This window comes from Anser cygnoides, chromosome 2, assembly GCF_040182565.1.
Source record: "Anser cygnoides isolate HZ-2024a breed goose chromosome 2, Taihu_goose_T2T_genome, whole genome shotgun sequence".
NCBI lineage: Eukaryota > Metazoa > Chordata > Aves > Anseriformes > Anatidae > Anser > Anser cygnoides.
The window spans coordinates 140,289,436-140,307,226 of record NC_089874.1 but is presented as its reverse complement, the minus strand read 5'-3'; the positions used below and the strand labels follow the sequence as shown (position 1 = coordinate 140,307,226).

General features: G+C 42.5%; 1 protein-coding gene across 1 annotated transcript in view; it reads right to left on the bottom strand.

The window, feature by feature from the left end:
• Window positions 1-17,791, bottom strand: part of LAPTM4B (lysosomal protein transmembrane 4 beta) — a 59,257-nt gene that overhangs the window by 7,519 nt on the left and 33,947 nt on the right. Inside the window, exon 6 of the mRNA XM_048068701.2 lies at window positions 12,235-12,330. Coding sequence (XP_047924658.1) covers window positions 12,235-12,330 — 96 coding nt within the window. The remainder of the gene's footprint in view (window positions 1-12,234; window positions 12,331-17,791) is intronic.

Sequence of the window (17,791 nt, the reverse complement as noted above, 5' to 3'; positions counted from 1 at the left end):
CTCCTCGTGTTGGAGACAAATATTATGAAGGTCACTGGGGGAAAGCAGATTTCTGTGTGCATTTCTGATTGCTTCACTCTGCACACAGAAAAGGATGAGAATGATTCTCTCTTTGCAATGTTTTCCTGTCAAGTTGGCAATGTGTGCTTTTTTGTTTCTTTCTTTCTGTGCTTTGTTTTTGAGAAGTCAGATGACAGAGGAAAATGTAAAATTAAAATGGGTTAACATAAACTTTTAGGGTGATTATTAGCATACCTAGCAGATTTGGGTGAAAATACAACTGGATGGACAATCTGGCCTGGAAGAACAACGGATTACACACACCGAGATTGTCAAGAGAGAGAGAGAGACTGAATCAGGAAGTATTAAAACAAAATCCATTAAGAATTCAGAGAAAAGCCTTTTAACCCATGAGCATGAAGACACACTTTATGCTGACTGTATGAAAAGACTGACAGCCTTCTGGTGAAGAGCGAGCTTTTTCCTCAGAATGGAGAACCAGGGAAAATACAAGTAATTCTAAGGCAAGAAGCAATTATTAAATGTTTCATGCAGGGTAAGAACTGGAGAAAGACGTAGGGCTTAGCTTTTTTAGCTGCAGCTGAGCATGTACATGTATGGACAGCTCTGCTGGATTAGGTGAGAGGTCCATGCAGACCACAGTGATTAGTGGTGGATGTTGAAGAAAGAGAAGAGCAAGAGGTCTTAATAAAAGAAACTTCTTAAATAAAAGAAATTTATTAATAAAAGAAATGAAGACGGAGCAAGCATATATGGGCAGGTCATTACTGGCAAGGTCAAGACCAGGCAAGTTAGAGAAGCAAGAGGGGTGCTGAGGAGGGAGCTGACCTCCATCTGAATGAAGCTTTCTCCGTGCTCAAGAGAGGACCAGGCACTTTCTCCCACTTGATCTGTATTAGCTATGTTCTTCCAGATGAGATCAACAGCCCTGTGGAAGCAATTCTTTTTCTCTGCTGCTTAGAAATATCTGCTTTCAAGGTGGCTGTTTACAGTGTAAAGGGCTGCCCTGGTCACATGAGTGCAACCAAAGGAACTGTTTTTGAAGAAGTTAAGAGAGCAATGTTTACAAAAAAAACTTCCCATCTGCCTTTTTCTCCTTCCCCTATCCCCAGTTAAAAAAGCCCTGGATATAGGACCAGAGCTTCATATCAGAACCAAATAGTATTTAATATCAAATAGGAAATGTTTTTCTTTGCTTTATTGACAGCTGCATTTGCTTGAAAAGTTTGCCCCAAACATGCTAGTTAATTACAATTTGTTTAAGTGTTTCATGATTCGTTATTTGTCAAATAAATCCCAGGAAACCTTCCTCCCGACATGGACAGGAAGTTTGTATGTTTATATGTGTGCATTTCCATTAGAAACCACACTAGAATGATTACAGATGGACTAACTGGAAGCAGAATAGCTCTGAGATAATTCATAATTCCATTCAGACAAAAAGTAGGCCTCAATGCTGAAAAATCATCTGTACAGAGTTAGAGTTGGTATTTTTTTTTGTTTTGTTTTGTGTCTTTTTTTTTCCTTTCTCAAAACTGCTTATTTACTCCAAGCCACCAGCTCTCTAAGACACTGTTTCAGCTACTTTACATGCGTTTATGGATTTCTGCAATGAAGCAGCACAATGTTTTCAGCGCTACAGATAGATGAATAAATGTATATATTACTAGGACACAGCAATATTTAGGGACAGATTGTGATTGCTCTTGCGTGGGAAGAAAATTGGATTGAGGAAACTATTGTCTTTTTTCATCGTGCGCAACCTCATAAAAGTCATCCAGAATAATGGTGTAATTACCCTCCCCATTCAAAGGCATGGAGTGATAGTTCACCTCAGGCCACAAAAGCCTTTCCTACATATTGGCCAGCCCTCTTCTGCTGTACCTCCTGTCGTGCATCATGATCGTGCGTGGACAGAGCACATCCTTCATGCTTTCAAAATGAGCATTTGCTGGATGAATATATGATTCCTAAGGGGTACTTGACTGCATGTCACCAGTACTGATGACTTGGAGAAGTATATTACAACCCTGTGTACCAAATGGTTGGTCTGTTGTCCTGAGCGCAGAGACTGTGAGAGCACACTAATCTTTTGATGGACTTTTTAATTACTAACATGCATCTCCAACCTTGTCTCCTCTTATAATTACATTTTGCTGCCACTCAAGAGTTAAAAAGATGGGAATCTATAAATAGCTCACACAGGGCAGCCAAATTGTTTAATAGAAATGGTCATCTCGTGGGAGATATTCTTGCTTTACAGATACTGCTGGAAAGGCTTCCATTTTATCTTCATCTCACCAGATGGACCATTTTTACCTCCCTATCTGCCCAGGGATGTGGGGTGATTGAACACTGGTCTTTGGCACCACAACAGAGAGATGGGCCAGTTGTAAAATTTGGGGGTAGAAATCTCATCATAACATTTGGGGGCAGTAAGATATGGGACTTTGAGATGCCTAGTTCTGTCTTCCATAAATATTTTTCACCAATTACTATTTTAATACAAAAAAAAAATATTTATATATTGCACAGTGCATTTAGGCATTTCCTAGTGAAAGCTGAATGAAAGCCCTTGTTTATAACAGAATTATTGTAATGCTGTGTTAAAACTACAAAGCAGTGGTGTCATGAAAGGTGATGAACTGACAGCTTGAGGGAAAAGCCGTATGTTTATGTGGAAATCTGTTAATGTTAGTAAATCACATTTGTAAAGCACCTGTCAAACAGAAGCTCTCGTGATTTTTTTCACATCTAAATTTGGCACACGACTGACAGCTCAGCCTTGTTCTTTCCAGAGTTAAGGAGGGTTTGTCACGGAGTCCAATTAAAGCAGACATCGCTTTTCTCACTGCTCAATAGACAGAGGACTGAGACCGTAAGCGCTGTGCAGCTCAGGGCAGGCTGCAGTGGAGAAAGTCCTATGTCCATAAAGAGTCCTGAGGGAGGCTTGGCAAGAAAGCAGTTGCTCTACTGGAAGCTATCGCCTTTGTGGAAAACGAAGGCAGACTGGAAGAACGGTCCAGAAATCACCAGAAGCTAACAACTGCAGGAAGTCAGCCTTCTGGATTGTTGTCACACCCTCGGCAAAACAACTGCAGCTGCTTGTACTCCCCCGTGATACGGTGCTGAGCACCGCCTCAGTGCAATCTCTAGGAGAACAATGCCACCTACTGAACTGCCGGCGGCGGCAGCTCCGTCCCACCCAAGTTACAGAGGATGTTATTTCTGCATCCACACAGCTTAGGGTGCTGGGTGAGTTTTGGCACAGAGGCTCAGGGCTAAAATATCTGGGACATGCAAGGAGTTGCTCCTCCACTTGGCAATGGCCAGGCTCGCGCTGTACAAGGGGGTGTGATGCAAAAGCGGAGCTAATTTTAAAGATGAAAGGCAGCTTAGCAGAGGAGCAGGGCTTCCAGCATGGGCCAGCTCTGTGGCTATACAGCCACAGCATGGCTGACTGCTGCCAGGGCTTGGCATCTCGCATTCTGCTGCACTTGCTGGTCTGCACAACACTGCTGGGGCGGATTCAGGCTTCCCCTCTTCTTCACTGCACAGTGTAACTACAACTCGAGCCTGTCCTGGAAAACTCACACAGGGCTCAGCTTGTACACCCGTATATCCTTGGCAGTAAGGATTTAAGCTGTCATCAGCTTTTGCCGCACTGATACATATCCTCAGAATTATACCTAAGACTTCAACTCATTTTTTCAAGCCCACAAAACAGCAGCCGCCAGATGGTAATGAATTGAGCCTGCTAGGGAAAAAAAAAAAAGGGTCTGTAAAGAAACTCTGCAACTTTATAAACACTCTATTTTTTCCTACATTGCAACACTCCTAATTAGTGAATTGAAAAAGATTTGGAAGATTCAAATTACACATCTCTGTTATGTCTTTTCTTTTTAAATTTAATTATGAACAGTGAAAACAGATTTATCTCTTTCTATTTCAAACTTCTTACTGATTTTCATGTGTTAGAGTAATTCCAGTATTTGAGCTCTTAGAGCTGCAAACAGCACTAGATTTTTTTTATTTTTTATTTTTTAATTACACTGGGGAAAATAGATAAACACGTATCTTGATTTCTAATTGAACTTGTAAGTAAATGTAAGTGTAAGTGTAATGACTGTAATGACAAGTGAAAATGTTCTGGAAACCTTATTTTTAATCTTTGGAGGGCATTTGCCCCAAATTGACACCATTAATGGCCTGTCTGAGCAGCACAGCTGGCTTCTAACATCAGCCAGTAAGTGATAGGTGAGACCTGTAACAAAAACTGTGATTAGCAAATAGCCCAAAAAAGCAGAGCAAGCAGGCAGCATAAAGCAATTTTGACCTCAGGGAATGCTGGAATTTAAGAGAAAATCCTTGCATAAACAAAGAAGCAGTGGAAGAAAGAGCTGTGTATAGATGATAGGAAGATGGGAAAGGTGGAAAAAAAAAAGACGAAGGAGTAACAAAATCTCTTCATTAAGATTAAAGGACAACTGAAAAAGGATGAGACTTCACTGCAGGTAGAAAGTGAAGTGCTGGAGCAGCCGTATAGCTGTTTGTTGGCAGAAGCAGACTGTTAGGATACTTTTCTGCAACTTGGAATCAATTAGAAGAGGAAGCGCACGCACACATGAGAGAGACGTGAATGCTGGCATCCACGTGGGACTTGAGCCCTTTGAAGATTCTCTGATTAAAGACATTGCTGTGGGAATGTACAATTCAAGCTCGTAAGAGCCATTCTGCAAAGAAACAGATCCAGCCCTTAAGCAACACTTCCAGATCACATGCAGACTATTACTCGTGGCTACTAACTAATTACCACCTTTACTTCAAGTGCTCGGTAGTTCTGCTTATATGCTGTGGTTTTTTGTTTTTGTTTTCTTGCCTCTGCTTCTTCTTCCTCTTCTCTGCCTCCTGTTTTTACCTGCTTTCCCTCTTGCAGGTTTTATCAGACAGTTTCCACCAGGGAAGGTGGGAACTCCTCTGCCTGCACGCAGCTGGAGGCTCCGAGAAGGGCTCAGAGAGTGAGTCATGGCAGCGGTATTCATTTGTGGTGTGTGCTCACTGTAAAGTATGCTCATGGTTACTACTCAGTGGAAAAAGATGCCTCTGATGTAGTGGCCCAGCCATAACGGTATGCATACAAACCACCATGCAAGACCAACTCCTTGGTGAGCATTGCCAAGTTTCTAGGAATTTTATGCTGCATTATGGAAAATACCTTTAAAGCAGGAATTTTCTCAAAGGTACCTTGAACTCAGACACGTACTCTCTCAAAACTGGCTCAGTATTTGGAAATCACAGGTCCCAAAGAGCCTATCAGAAACAAGAACTCTTGGGCACCGTTTGGCTGCCTCTGGACTCCATCTCACATTTCTGTCTGTTTAATTGGCAAGAGTCTAAGGATCCTTCTCTCCTTCTGTACAGAAACTACTCACCCTCCACACATGCAGAATGAGACAATAACACAAAGAGTGGCTCTTCCAACCTCACCAAAGAATATTCCTGCCTCTGCTCAGAGGAATCATCCAGCAGGAATGAAAGACCGAACTCTGCACTTCTCAAACAGGTTCCTATTGCTTTGAGAAAGGGAGAACAAACGAAAGAAGAGTGTTGGCAGATTAATTTCAAACTACACGGTTGATGTCATGTCCACAAAAAACTGTATCTGTGCTGAAAGCAAAACCAAAAACGAATAACTTACCAAATAACTTATTAACCATTGCAGATAAATGTATGTCAGATAGGATCCATTAGAGCAGTTTGGTAAAGTACGTAAGAATCTAAATCCCAATTTGAGGAGAGATTTACGGCTTTACATTTTATCCTCACTGGCAGCATGACCAGGTTGGCTTCCACTGATTGGCTATGGTGAGTGTTAAAAATAAAATAATGAAATTCCCCGGTTGTCCAAGAGAACAAAGGAGCCATTCCTCCTACGGAGAACAAAATGTCTAACTTTGGGTAATCCTCCACACTCATAACTTGGCAATTTTTCCAAATCGGACAGTCATTTCCAGGGTACTGCAGTCACAGTTTAAATCAGTGTAGAAAACTGATCTTCATCCATGGAGTGCTCGAAGCACTTGGCAGGAAAAAGCAATCCCAGATTGGGAAAGTAGAAAAAGTAACCTTCAGGTTACCATGGTTTGTTGCGTGGGAGCCACCTTACTGCCATCTTTTACAGTACTGGAATAAAGCTTAGAGGGGTGAGATGATAACGTACTCTTGAGCAACCCTGAGGCTGTTGTGACTAAGGTACACAGCTGGACCTCCAGCTTTTGCCATTACCAACCCCTTGGGCATAACAGGGTAACGTCTTCCCATCGGCTGGGGTCCAGGCTGTTCTCCAGCCCAGGCACCAGCTGGTCCCCCCACCCCATAACACACACTGTTCATGGAGCCAACCTGGGTGCACTGCTCTGGTGTCAAACTTAGATCAGGGGCCACAGAATGAAGGATGTTTCACCTCACAGGGGTAATGTGAGCATCCCATTCACAGCCAGCAGTGGGGAGGAGGCTCGTTTTCCAGATGGCACGCTTGCAAAAAGTATGGCTTAAACCACTTACACTGAGTGACAAAAATCAGATTATCTGGTAGCTAATAACTATAGCTATCAGGTTACTTACAGTACAGATCTACAAGTGTTATTTATAAGAAACAGTTTGGTCAGGGAGAACTAACTGGAAATTACTGTGCTGTGAATTTTCCCACCAAACTAGTCCACACTGAAATTATTCTTATGTATTTTAGTGGCATGAGAATTGGACAGTAAGAAGGAAGGGAGGGAGACAACTGGAATTTTTTAAAAATTAAGTATCCCTGCAGTGAGGATCTCAGAAGGACTGTGGGAGAAGGTAGAGCATATGCAGGGGAGTGCTGGTGACAAGGACTGGCAGAGCAGTTCTGTGTGAGGGCAGACAAGACAAAAGCTCGTCTCTTGGAAGGCAACACCTGTAGTTTTCCACCATGAGGCCAGCCAAGAAGATGAAGGAGTATTGCTGTTGAGACCTATACACTCGACATGAATTCAGATTCTTGACGGGCTTGCTCTTGGATAGAAACGGAGTAACTCATTGTGAGACCCACCAAGGACTTCCAAACGCACAGAGCCAAGGAGCAAGTAAGTAACAAGAAGCAGGCCCACGCAACTGTGCTTAAGGAATTGCCCGTTCTTCTAATCACGTTTGGATGTGATGTGCAGGTGTGCTTATGCGCTTTGCCAGTGGTAAATTAAGAAATGCAGTAAAACAAAAGATAATCTGGTTATTATTTTCAGAACAACATGCTGGATTGGAGAGCCACTTAAATAAAATCACAGATTCTTGCTCTTTTGAACCAAACACTGTTGCTCTATATTAAAGATGTTTCCTCCTTTTGTAAGAAAGGGACCTGTAATCCAAGCATCTCAGAAGGGTTCACAGCTGCTGCAGTCAGAAAGTAACTATGGACCCTTTTTACCTCTGTACCACGACATCCCAGCTATTATGGATCTGATTTTTTTTCTCGAGAAACTCTCAGTCAGGAATTTTATATTTCCATTTAAATTTGAATTTAAATATATTTTCAAGCAGGTAAAACAGGCAATTCCCTATTCAAACATCAGAAGAGGGAAAATAATTATCTTTATGAAGCTATAAGTAAGTTCATATTTATCTGTCAATGGAACATCCAAGAATTTGATTTTGCCGAGATTTTAATAGACCAGAGAATAAATAAGAATAAATATAGTAGCTGACACATCTTCTCTTGCAACAGGCATGGGTGTCCCTTCAAAATGTGGCACACAGCAGTCATCAAGCAATCATAACACAAATGTGATTCAAGCAATTTTCTATGGCAATTTGTCTGTAATTGTAGATATTAGAGAACATGGATTTACCCATTTTTTTCCATTTTCAGGATAAATCCTGTTGGTACATAGAATTTTGAATTCAAGGATGAGTTTGCTGATGATTTGTTATTGATCTCTTACTGACACTTATTTTCCCTGAGTGCAAATTACAATAGAAATAAGGTACATGTCCTTTTTAACATATTTTTCAAAGACAGCTCTCCCCAGATTTGTTGTAAGGCACAGTAATACAATGTTTGTAGCAGTAAATTTCTTAGCTTCATTGAACATATTGACATAACTGCAGGGAGATTTTGAATTTCTAATCATCCTAATATATAAGCCAGATCTTTCAAATTTGACAGTAAAAAAACCTGTGCTCCAGTCCATATCTGAACTCCATACTAAATAGAATCATAGTATCGTTCAGGTTGGAAAAGACTCTAAGATCATTTGGTCCAACCTTTAACCTAGTACTGATAGTCCACCACTAAGCCATGCTACGAAGTTCTACATCTACACGTTTCTTGAAGACCTCCAGGGATGGTGACTCAACCACTTCCCTGGGCAGCCTGTTTCAATGCCACACAACCCTTTCAGTGAAGAAATTTCTCCTAATATCCAACCTAAGCCTCCCCTGGCTTAACTTGAGGCCAATTCTCCTCATCTTATCACTCGGTGCTTGGGAGAAGAGCCTGATCCCCACCTCACTACAACCTCCTTTAAAGTAATTGTAAAGTACAATAAGGCCTCCCCTGAGCCTCTTTTTCTCCAAACTAAACAACCCCAGTTCCCTCAGCTGCTCCTCAAAAGACTTGTTCTCCAGACTCTTCACCAGCTTTCTTGTCCTTCTTTGGACATGCTCCAGCACCTCGATGTCCTTCTTGTACTGAGGGGCCCAAAACCGAACACAGTACTTGAGGTGCGGCCTCACCAGAGCCGAGTACAGAGGGACAATCACTTCCCTAGTCCTAGTGGCCACACTATTCCTGACACAAGCCAGGGTGCTGTTGGCCTTCTTGGCCACCTGAGCACACTGCTGGCTCATATTCAGCCAGATATCGACCAACACCCCCAGATCCTTTTCCTCTGCACAGCTTTCCAGCCACTCTTCCCCCAGCCTGTAGCTCTGCTTGGGGTTGTTGCGCCCCAGGTGCAGGACCCGGCACTTGGCCTTGTTGAACCTCATACAGTTGGCCTGTATGAAGCATGTATGTTTTTGGTAATGCCATGTCTAGCAATTGAAAACTTAATAACTTTTAAAAAAAATCTTGGGTGCAGCGTATAGATGAGAGGCATTACTTGCACATTGTATATAGCACAAGGGATACTAGGAAATAACAGCTGGGACCTGATCTCTAGATTTTAGAAGTATCAGGATATATTTAAACCTTGTTACACTAAAATGTAGTTATTATGCCCAGTCCCATATTTAAGCTCAGATTTTTACTTCCATTTGTATGGATTGCTATTCTTTTAGCTAGTGCTAGTGACAAGTATGTGTAAAAAAAAATCCCTGAATACAAGAATATGCCCTACAGCTAGGACCTACAGCTCTGTTGGAATTCAGGCAGCAGGTTTGATTCTAAAAATGATACATTTCTTTTGAAGTAGAGGGCAGAGATTAACCCACATTTTTTCAGAAACTTGTAGTTTGTAATTAAAAAGCACGTTGGGGTGAAGGGCCTTGCCAAAAGAAGTTTCCTATCATCAAACCCATCGTTTCATACATAAATACACTTGAGTGTTGGGGGAATGTTATACAATTCAGCAGACAGCAGTGACCTATCAGAACATTTCAAATTTTATGAGGCTTACTCAGGAATCCTAAACTCTCAAAGGTCCTCAGCATTCAACATTCTAAGTCTTATTCTTCCATGCTTCGTTTTCAAACCACATTTTTTCCGATTGTCTTGAGTTTACTTTTTAAAAATTATGTGAAAAGAGATTTTTGATGATCTCTTTCAGCCTATGCATTGTGAAAAAAATAATCTTTTTCAGTCCTCAGATTGGGGGATGAAGGGAGGGAATAACAATCTTCTGATTCAAAGCACAGGAGGATGATGATTTAACCCTACAAACTCTGTTGTTCCTTGCTGAAGCTTAGCAATGAGCATAAGAAAGAAGGGCTGCTCAGGAGTACATCAGCTCCTCCATCACATCCCTGAGTGCAGGGCGCTGGCAGGTGGCCATGGAGTTTGTCAGGGAAAGATGTGCAAGGGCTGGAACCTGACTGCATCACCTGGAGGTGAAGGAACTCATCCTGGCCAGAGAGAAGCACTCAGACATGGCTTTGCATGAGGCTTGCCTCCATCCCAAGTAATGCGTTCAAAAACCAGACTGTTAGTGACTCTCCCTTCCTGCCTCTCTGGCAGGGCCTGAGAAACTCTTCTCCAGTGGCATTGCTCCTGAGCCTTTCTGTACTCCTGAACCAGAATTTTGTGGTGAAGAAGATGGTTAGCTGAGAAATTCCCACACAGCGCTTTCTACAGGACCTGATCTAACATCATCCCATTGAACTTACGAGGAATGAACAAATACGTTGTAGCTGAAAGCAACAGATTCTGGCCACGTTCACATGAAGAGAATGTAAATACTGGGGAAGGAAAATATGTCCAATGGTCAGGGCACTAGCCAGGGACATGCAGCCTTTCTCAAAACCTGCCTGTGCGGTAGCTGTGTTTTAAGATCAAGATAAGCAAAGTTAAATTAAACTCTCAGTGCAAGAATACGCCATATGTAAAACAGGGTGAAAGGGCTTCCTTTCCCCACAGAAACACTCACAAGAAATTCAAAGATGAGGAGGCAGCTCAGATTACTTTGGTAATTAAACATGTAATTTTATAGTGAACACAAAAGTACTGAGATAAATTCTCATAGCCATGCATGTCTAAAAACCAAAGTCTTCTGCTCTGTAAAGGAAGCAGTGGAGCATGTGTTTTTAACCCAGGTCTTAAAAAGCCTTGGTAAATTTAGTTTCCTAGATAGCTCAGCTGACATTCTCCCACTGCCAAGCCTGCCAGTGCTGTGGTTTGTGTAGTTAGCAATGGTTCAAGATGAGTTACAACAACCTACAGGCTGAAAAAATGAGCTATCAAAATTATTTCACATAAAACTCATGATTTTACTCAAAGTAGATTCCGGTTAAGAAAATAGTAATATGTCTTAGCTTTCAATAAACCCATATTTTTATACTTAAATGTCCTGTTTGCCAGCTCTGATCGTAGCCTGTAAAACTTCCTAAGCTTCTCTTAGAGCTAGAGATCATGTGAGAATTACAGCTTTCATGTGAAAGCAGTTTTTTAGCCCTTGAATCCACACAGGAGTCACTCATTCTCAAGGTTTTAAGTTGTTGGTCTAATGTCTCAGCATGTGGAGACCACCCATGCTTCTGGAAAACCTGAGGAGGGCAGTCCTGAAATTTTACGAAATGATCCCAAGAACCACGATCATGCTGCTGTCATTCGGTTATATAAATTACGTAAAGACGTAATTTACATAAACTTGTTCCATAAACCAGTGGTGTCACCCAGGGACTGATTTGGCACACTGCCCTCAATGTGGGGCAGCTCCACAGAGATCACTGCAAGCAGAACTAGCTCTTTCCATGGACTGCATTCATTCACTGCCTTCTACAACCAGCAAGACTTTGCTTAGCAGTAGTACTCTGCACGTGTGCATGTCAGCACTAAGATACTATAAAGTGAACCGATATCTTCCATCCTTTGTGGTTAAAATCTGTTTATTCACTTCTTTCATGTTGCTCTTTGTTTTGTTGTCTCCTTACTTTACAAAACCCATCACATGTTGGGAGATGAATCACTGAACTTGTGTTGCTTTTCAGATCCTCTCTGTGTTGGTGCAAAGTGCTACCACTGAGTGCTGAGTGCCCTAAATCACAGTTTCTATAGCTAAATTCACATTTCGCAGCAGGTGTAGAGCATGGCATCCCTGGGTCCTAATCAGTCCCTGAACTGATCGTAGTTCCAGCTGTGGCATCCCATGGTGTGGTCTTCCAGGCTAAATGACCCGTTTCATCCCACACAGCAGTGGGGGCTGTGCCATCTCACATCTTAACATGAGATTATCACACAGCTGGAGAGTTCAGGGCTGGAGGCATTCCTGGGCCCATGAGATCAGCTGTAGTTTATGCCTAACACTGATTCTTTAGCAGACCATGCATAAAATAAAACCAGTACTTTAGCAACAGGTGTCACTTCAACAACAGCACCCCAAGCCATTAAAACTCAAGTCTAAACATAACCAACAGAGGAGGACTCTTGAAGGAATGAAGATGGCGAACTAAGGAGTTAGAAATTAATAGAAAATAGAGATATTGACACAATATCAGACAAATATTTTCTCTGTGGTCTAACACCCTTACCGCAGTGTCATTGGTGGTAATGTACACCAACACATCTGAGTTGTTCCTGCCATTAATGTATCGGTAACAGTTCCACACGCAGCTTATCAAGTAACCCTGCAAAGAGAAGGGAGTTATCATTATGTGCAGAAGATAAACCATACAAATTTTCCTGCCATACATTTGTGCAAATTCTTGAACCTGGACTGGTTAAGAGCTCTGGCTTGACACTGAGAACAGAAGGGGAGCATAAATACAGCAAGTTCCATGAAAACAAATAAACAAGCTAATTATTAGGAAAAAAAAAAAAGATAGATATGATTATCAAGCTTTCTTTTGCTAGAGAAATTTCAGCCTCCTATCTTTTTGTTCTGTGCCTTTATGAAAGGCCATATCATAAAGGAAGCTTTCCACGACGCCCTGTAAATTGTATGCTTGCCTTAGTCTTGTGATACCAAGGAACAAAGGAGTAGAAAGAACAGGCAGAGTAGTGTGGAGTGAGTCATGCTCTCCAGAGCTCTGTACACAAACCAGGGCATTTAAAAAATGAAATACTACTATAAATATGAATATGAGCCTGAGAGAAGCATGGGACAGTCACTTTGCTTGCTGCAGTGACTGTAAGTTTGTGCAGGGGTTCTGTAAGTGATCCGACATCTCTTTATCCCCAATTTTACTTAAACGAGCAGGTCACATATACAAGCTTTCTTCCTTACACCTCTCTAAATACAGAGAGATATGAGTACAGTCAGACACCTCACTGCCATGCATAGGATGCTGCACACTGGCAGGGGTGTGGTTTACCATGTAAAATGAGCATACAAGTCAGATCATGACAAACCAGAGAAGGTGTTGCAGATGCAGAATGCCTCAGGGACAATAGAAAAAATAAACAGAAACCAGTTCTGGATTCCTCCGTGATAAGGCTGTTTAAGTATTGTCACTGAGCGTTCGTGGTCTTCAGAAAGCTGAAGCAAACCCCAGTAGAAAGAGCACAAGCAGGCTGGGATCTGAAACATCATCAAGAAAATTACAGGAACCCCTCCATGTCCTGTGGTTGGAAGCCTAGCTGGTGACTACATGATGACTCCATTTATCACATGCATGGTTTCAATACTCCTTTTCACTCAATCTGAGATTAAATCAACGTACTCCATATGACCGGAATAGTCTGTGGTCTTCCTATTCTTGCCTGAACAGAGAAAATTGCCAGTGTATAAGTTTTTACTGAAATCTGAAATTATTCCTATCCTTCTAATCCTTATTGCAAATACTTTTTTTTTTTTTTTCCAGTATAAAGGAAAAAAAAATATTGCAGTAATATTCCTACTGCAGGATCATAAACTTAGCTGTTTTTGTTCCTGGAGCTCACTTGGCTCCAGATAGCAAAGAGCTAGGAGTCTGCCTGGCAAAGACCTAGGAGTCTGCACTCATTTTATAGCTGGTTAGGCAAAATGCTCACATCTCCTCTGCCAGCAGGAGAGGTTCCAGTCTGGCCAGCAGCAAGGAGCAAAGTGGCTGGATGGAAGACAGGCGGCAAGAACACGTGGAGGAGCAGGACTCAGATCCTCAGCATGCCATGGACAAGGCTGGTGGAACTAAGCAGCCCCCTGTGGAGCTTTCTGCTTCCCACGTAGCCACACAGGACAGTGATGAGGTGAACAACGTGATTTGATAGCACTCAACTTATATTTTTACTCAGTGGGCTCTGCATAGCAGTCCTTCCACAAACCTAGCGTGTGCAAATTGAACTGCCAGCGCTGATTGGATTTGCATGTGTATCTCTCAGAGTGAGTCATATTTTTGTGACTCACTTGCACTGATGACCTTCCAAAAGCCTCTTATCCTCTTCAGCTGCCCTGTGCTTCCTCCCTCTCCAGAGCTGTCACACAGGAGCTGTGTTTCTCAGGATGCCACATGACTCACTCATCGCTTGCCTGCAGACCAGGAAGAGGTCTTTTTTTTATTATTATTTTTTTCACTGGGGCTGAGCTGGCTGAAATCCAGTAAGTTTTCTTCCTCTTCTTAATGACACATCACAGATCCTGGATGACATGGAGGTGTCACGGGCTTTGACAATACTTTCTACTATCAAATGGGGAGGATGACAGAAGTCTGGAGCGAGCTGAGTGCTAAGGGCAGGGCAGGCTGGCTCTGCACCCCGAGCCGTGGGCTATGCAAACCTGACACAGGTTACTGGAACCAGTCTTGTAGAGGCATGTAAATGATGAACTGCATCTTTTTCTTTTTTTTTTTTTCCCCCCCAGAATTCAGTAACAATGACACTGTTGTTAATGATAAATGGTAATAAGTAGTTCAGTAGCTTTTGATACTCAGATGCCAGGCACTGAGAAAGGTATGAGGTAGTACAGAGCAGAGTACTGAATGCGGGACACTTGTGGGGACAGCTCATCTTCATAAGAAACCCATGCACAGCAAGGCCACCTGTTTGCAAGCCAATCTTTATGCTCCTTCTGTTCAAATCCAAAACGAGGGAAGCCCCATTTCTGGTAACACAGCCTTGTCTGGGAGAGGCTAGCGGGAGATTTATCTTTGAGTTCTCTTCTTCTGCTATGTGTGGTGAATAAACCCCATTTCACCCCACAACGTGCACACACAGCCCCTCTGCCTCCCGGCCCGCCTGGATGCATGAGCTGTTTCTCAGAGGGGGAGGCCTGCTCCAGCCCTTGGGGTGAAGAGGCTTCCAGTCAGCACACACCACATAGCTGGCGATAATCAGCCCTATGTAAAAGCCCAATGCACTCTGAGGGGTATTTTCATACAGCACAACACAGGCTGCTGGCAGACTCCTTTTGGGGCAGCAGCCTCCGTTGCAGAGGAGCACGGTGATGCCACCACCACTTGGAGGATGAGGACGCCAGAAGGGCTGAGCAAGGAAACAGGCACCGCACCTCTTCCTGCCAGCTTTCGGTCCCTCCACTTGTGTGGTGACAAATGACACTAGCTCCAAAGGAACTGAAACCCACAAAACTATAACTCTGCCTCTCACAGACCTTTTTGCATGCAGATGTTTAGCTGCACAAGATTTCAGCTCAAGCTGCAATATATATGAAGACTTCAGGGTGATGCGAATGGCAGAGCGGTTGGCTACGTGTATTTCACACATAGTGCTGCAGGAGGGTGCACACGGAGCTGCTTTACTGATCAAATCTGCAATTAAATCCATCTTCCCAGCACATTTGAATGTGCATCTTGTGAGTATAAGAAGGTTTATACAGGTTAGCCCTGCTGGGAGCATCCACGGGGCTGAGATACTGGGTCTGTCCTGGTGAGCACAAAACGGGGTGAGCACCACCTTATCCCATCTGCTGAGCACCACCAGGGGTGGTCTGGTTCCCAGGCTCACCAGTACACCCCCACAGCTTATAGGCATATCACAGGGACCAGGGTGACCCTGAACTGGAATACCTTTCGGCTGCCTCTTCCTCCCTACTTTCCATCAAAAGGATGGCCAGCAAAGAAGAGAAGAGGCCAAAGTCTGCAGCTGCAGAGTGCCAGGGCAGCGAGGGGGAAGGGTTTATTTGGTTGCGTTTGTGCTCACTGGACTCTACCTCATTTGTGCATGGGGGGCTTTGCCCAGGCTGGGGAGGGGGAGGTTGAGGCCTCAGGTTGTCTGTGCCAGCAGCTGGGGCTGGCCAGAGGAAACTGGGGCTCCGCTCCCCAAAGCAGCTGCAGAGAAAGGCACGATTCAAAAGCCACCCTGTTGGCTTTGTGCCATTTGAAGTGCTGCATACATTCAGTTATGCTGCTGGGTGTCCTTCGTCAGCCAGATAGGAAACACCTATGTTTCATGGTATGTAGCTCTGGTTCAGCTTCTAGACAAACAGGGTAAGCGGTATAACACATTTCGGTCTACTCTGAAAAAGACTCTCACTTGGCATGAAGTATCTGTCCATGCATCTATCCATCCACCTGAAATATCTATTAGCTGCTTGGGATCCAAGTGAATCCTGAGGGCTATAAAGACAAGTGCTGGTGTGTGGTTGGCTTTCATTCATTCTTACTGCCCTCTTTTGTCCCCCACTTTTCACAGACTTATGTACAAAGCACAATACTTCTGTCTGACACATCGATATCTCAATTTCTGCTCAATAGTGTTTTCATTTGCATGTAGCTAGACCCACAATAAAAGTGTCCTGATGCCAAATGTTTCTGACAAATTATGTGATTCTGTTTCATATTTCCGACCAGACGAATGCAGCTTTTCCTACTGTAGCTTTTCCTAGGTTACAATGTTTTGGTTTCTCTCTATTCCACAGGGAGAGGGAGCTCAGGCATATTTTTATGCACAGCACCTTTTCAGTTTCAGTATATAAACCTGGTGCCATCTGTTAAGTCTATCAGTGATAAAGTGTGATGCATGTCATAGCGTCCAGCTTTCTTTTCATGTAGCAGACTCCAAAAATCTGCATAGCAGCTCTTCTGGAAACACAAGAAATCCAAATTAAAACGCTAACTGGAATTTAGCATGTGTTTCTGTGTGAGTCATATTTTTGTGACTCATTTGCACAATAATATGTTGCTAGAATGAACATTAAGAAAAGCAATAGTCTGTAATAACCCTGGCTGTAAAGAACTCGAATAGAAGAATGGAACATTAACCAATACTTCAATCTAACTAGTCACATATATTCTTGGAAAAAATATGTGTAGCAGCTTTAAAATAGAATGATTACTTTGCACTATTAATTTCTTAGATTTCTTTTTTTCTGTAGTAAGTATTTTTTGCTATTCCAATTTTAGTTGCATTTATTTTAGAAGCTTGAGACATCTTCGCCATACTTTTTCAATGAAACACCTGACCCACCAGGAAAAAAACAAGGTGATGCTTGCATCCAAGAGTTTTAAAGAGCATGTTGCTTGTGTCACCTGGCAGATCTACATATTTATTACATTCAAAGGTGAAAAAAAAACACAACTCTATTGCTGTGAACATATATATGGACAAAGCCAGAAGGCTAAATTATATTTCTAAGTCAAAAATAGAAAAATGAATATCACTTCCAATTGCACCTTAAAATATCTTATCTTTTCTTTCCAACTTTGAAAGAGCTTCAATAATCTAATCCAGTTTTTTTTTTCTTTTTTTTTGGTCACAATAACTTTCCCTGTTCGTGCTGTATGGAAGCAACTTCCTGTCCTGGCTCTTCAGGATGTCTCTAACCTAATGTGTAGCTGCTCTGCAGAGGAAGAGCAAGAGCTATTCTGACACCAAACCAACAGCAATTAAATAATTACTCCCTGTTCCCTTTTTCCGCCCCATGTGACAGTCCTCTGTGCTGGCACTCCCAGGAGGGACTGCCTGGATCTATTTAACTGCTCCTTGTATGAGAGCTGTTCCATCCTTCGGATCACTTTCCTTCTGCTCCTGCTGGTTCTGCAGCTCTACGGCATCCTTTTTGAGACAGGACACCCAGAAGTGAATGTGTGCTTCAAGATGCCAGTGCATGGCAGACATCACAAATGGCTCAGAAACTCTTAGATTTCTTTTTTAATTTCTTCTATTTCCTATTTTACTTTATTTCATTAGGTTATATATATATATATGATATTTTAT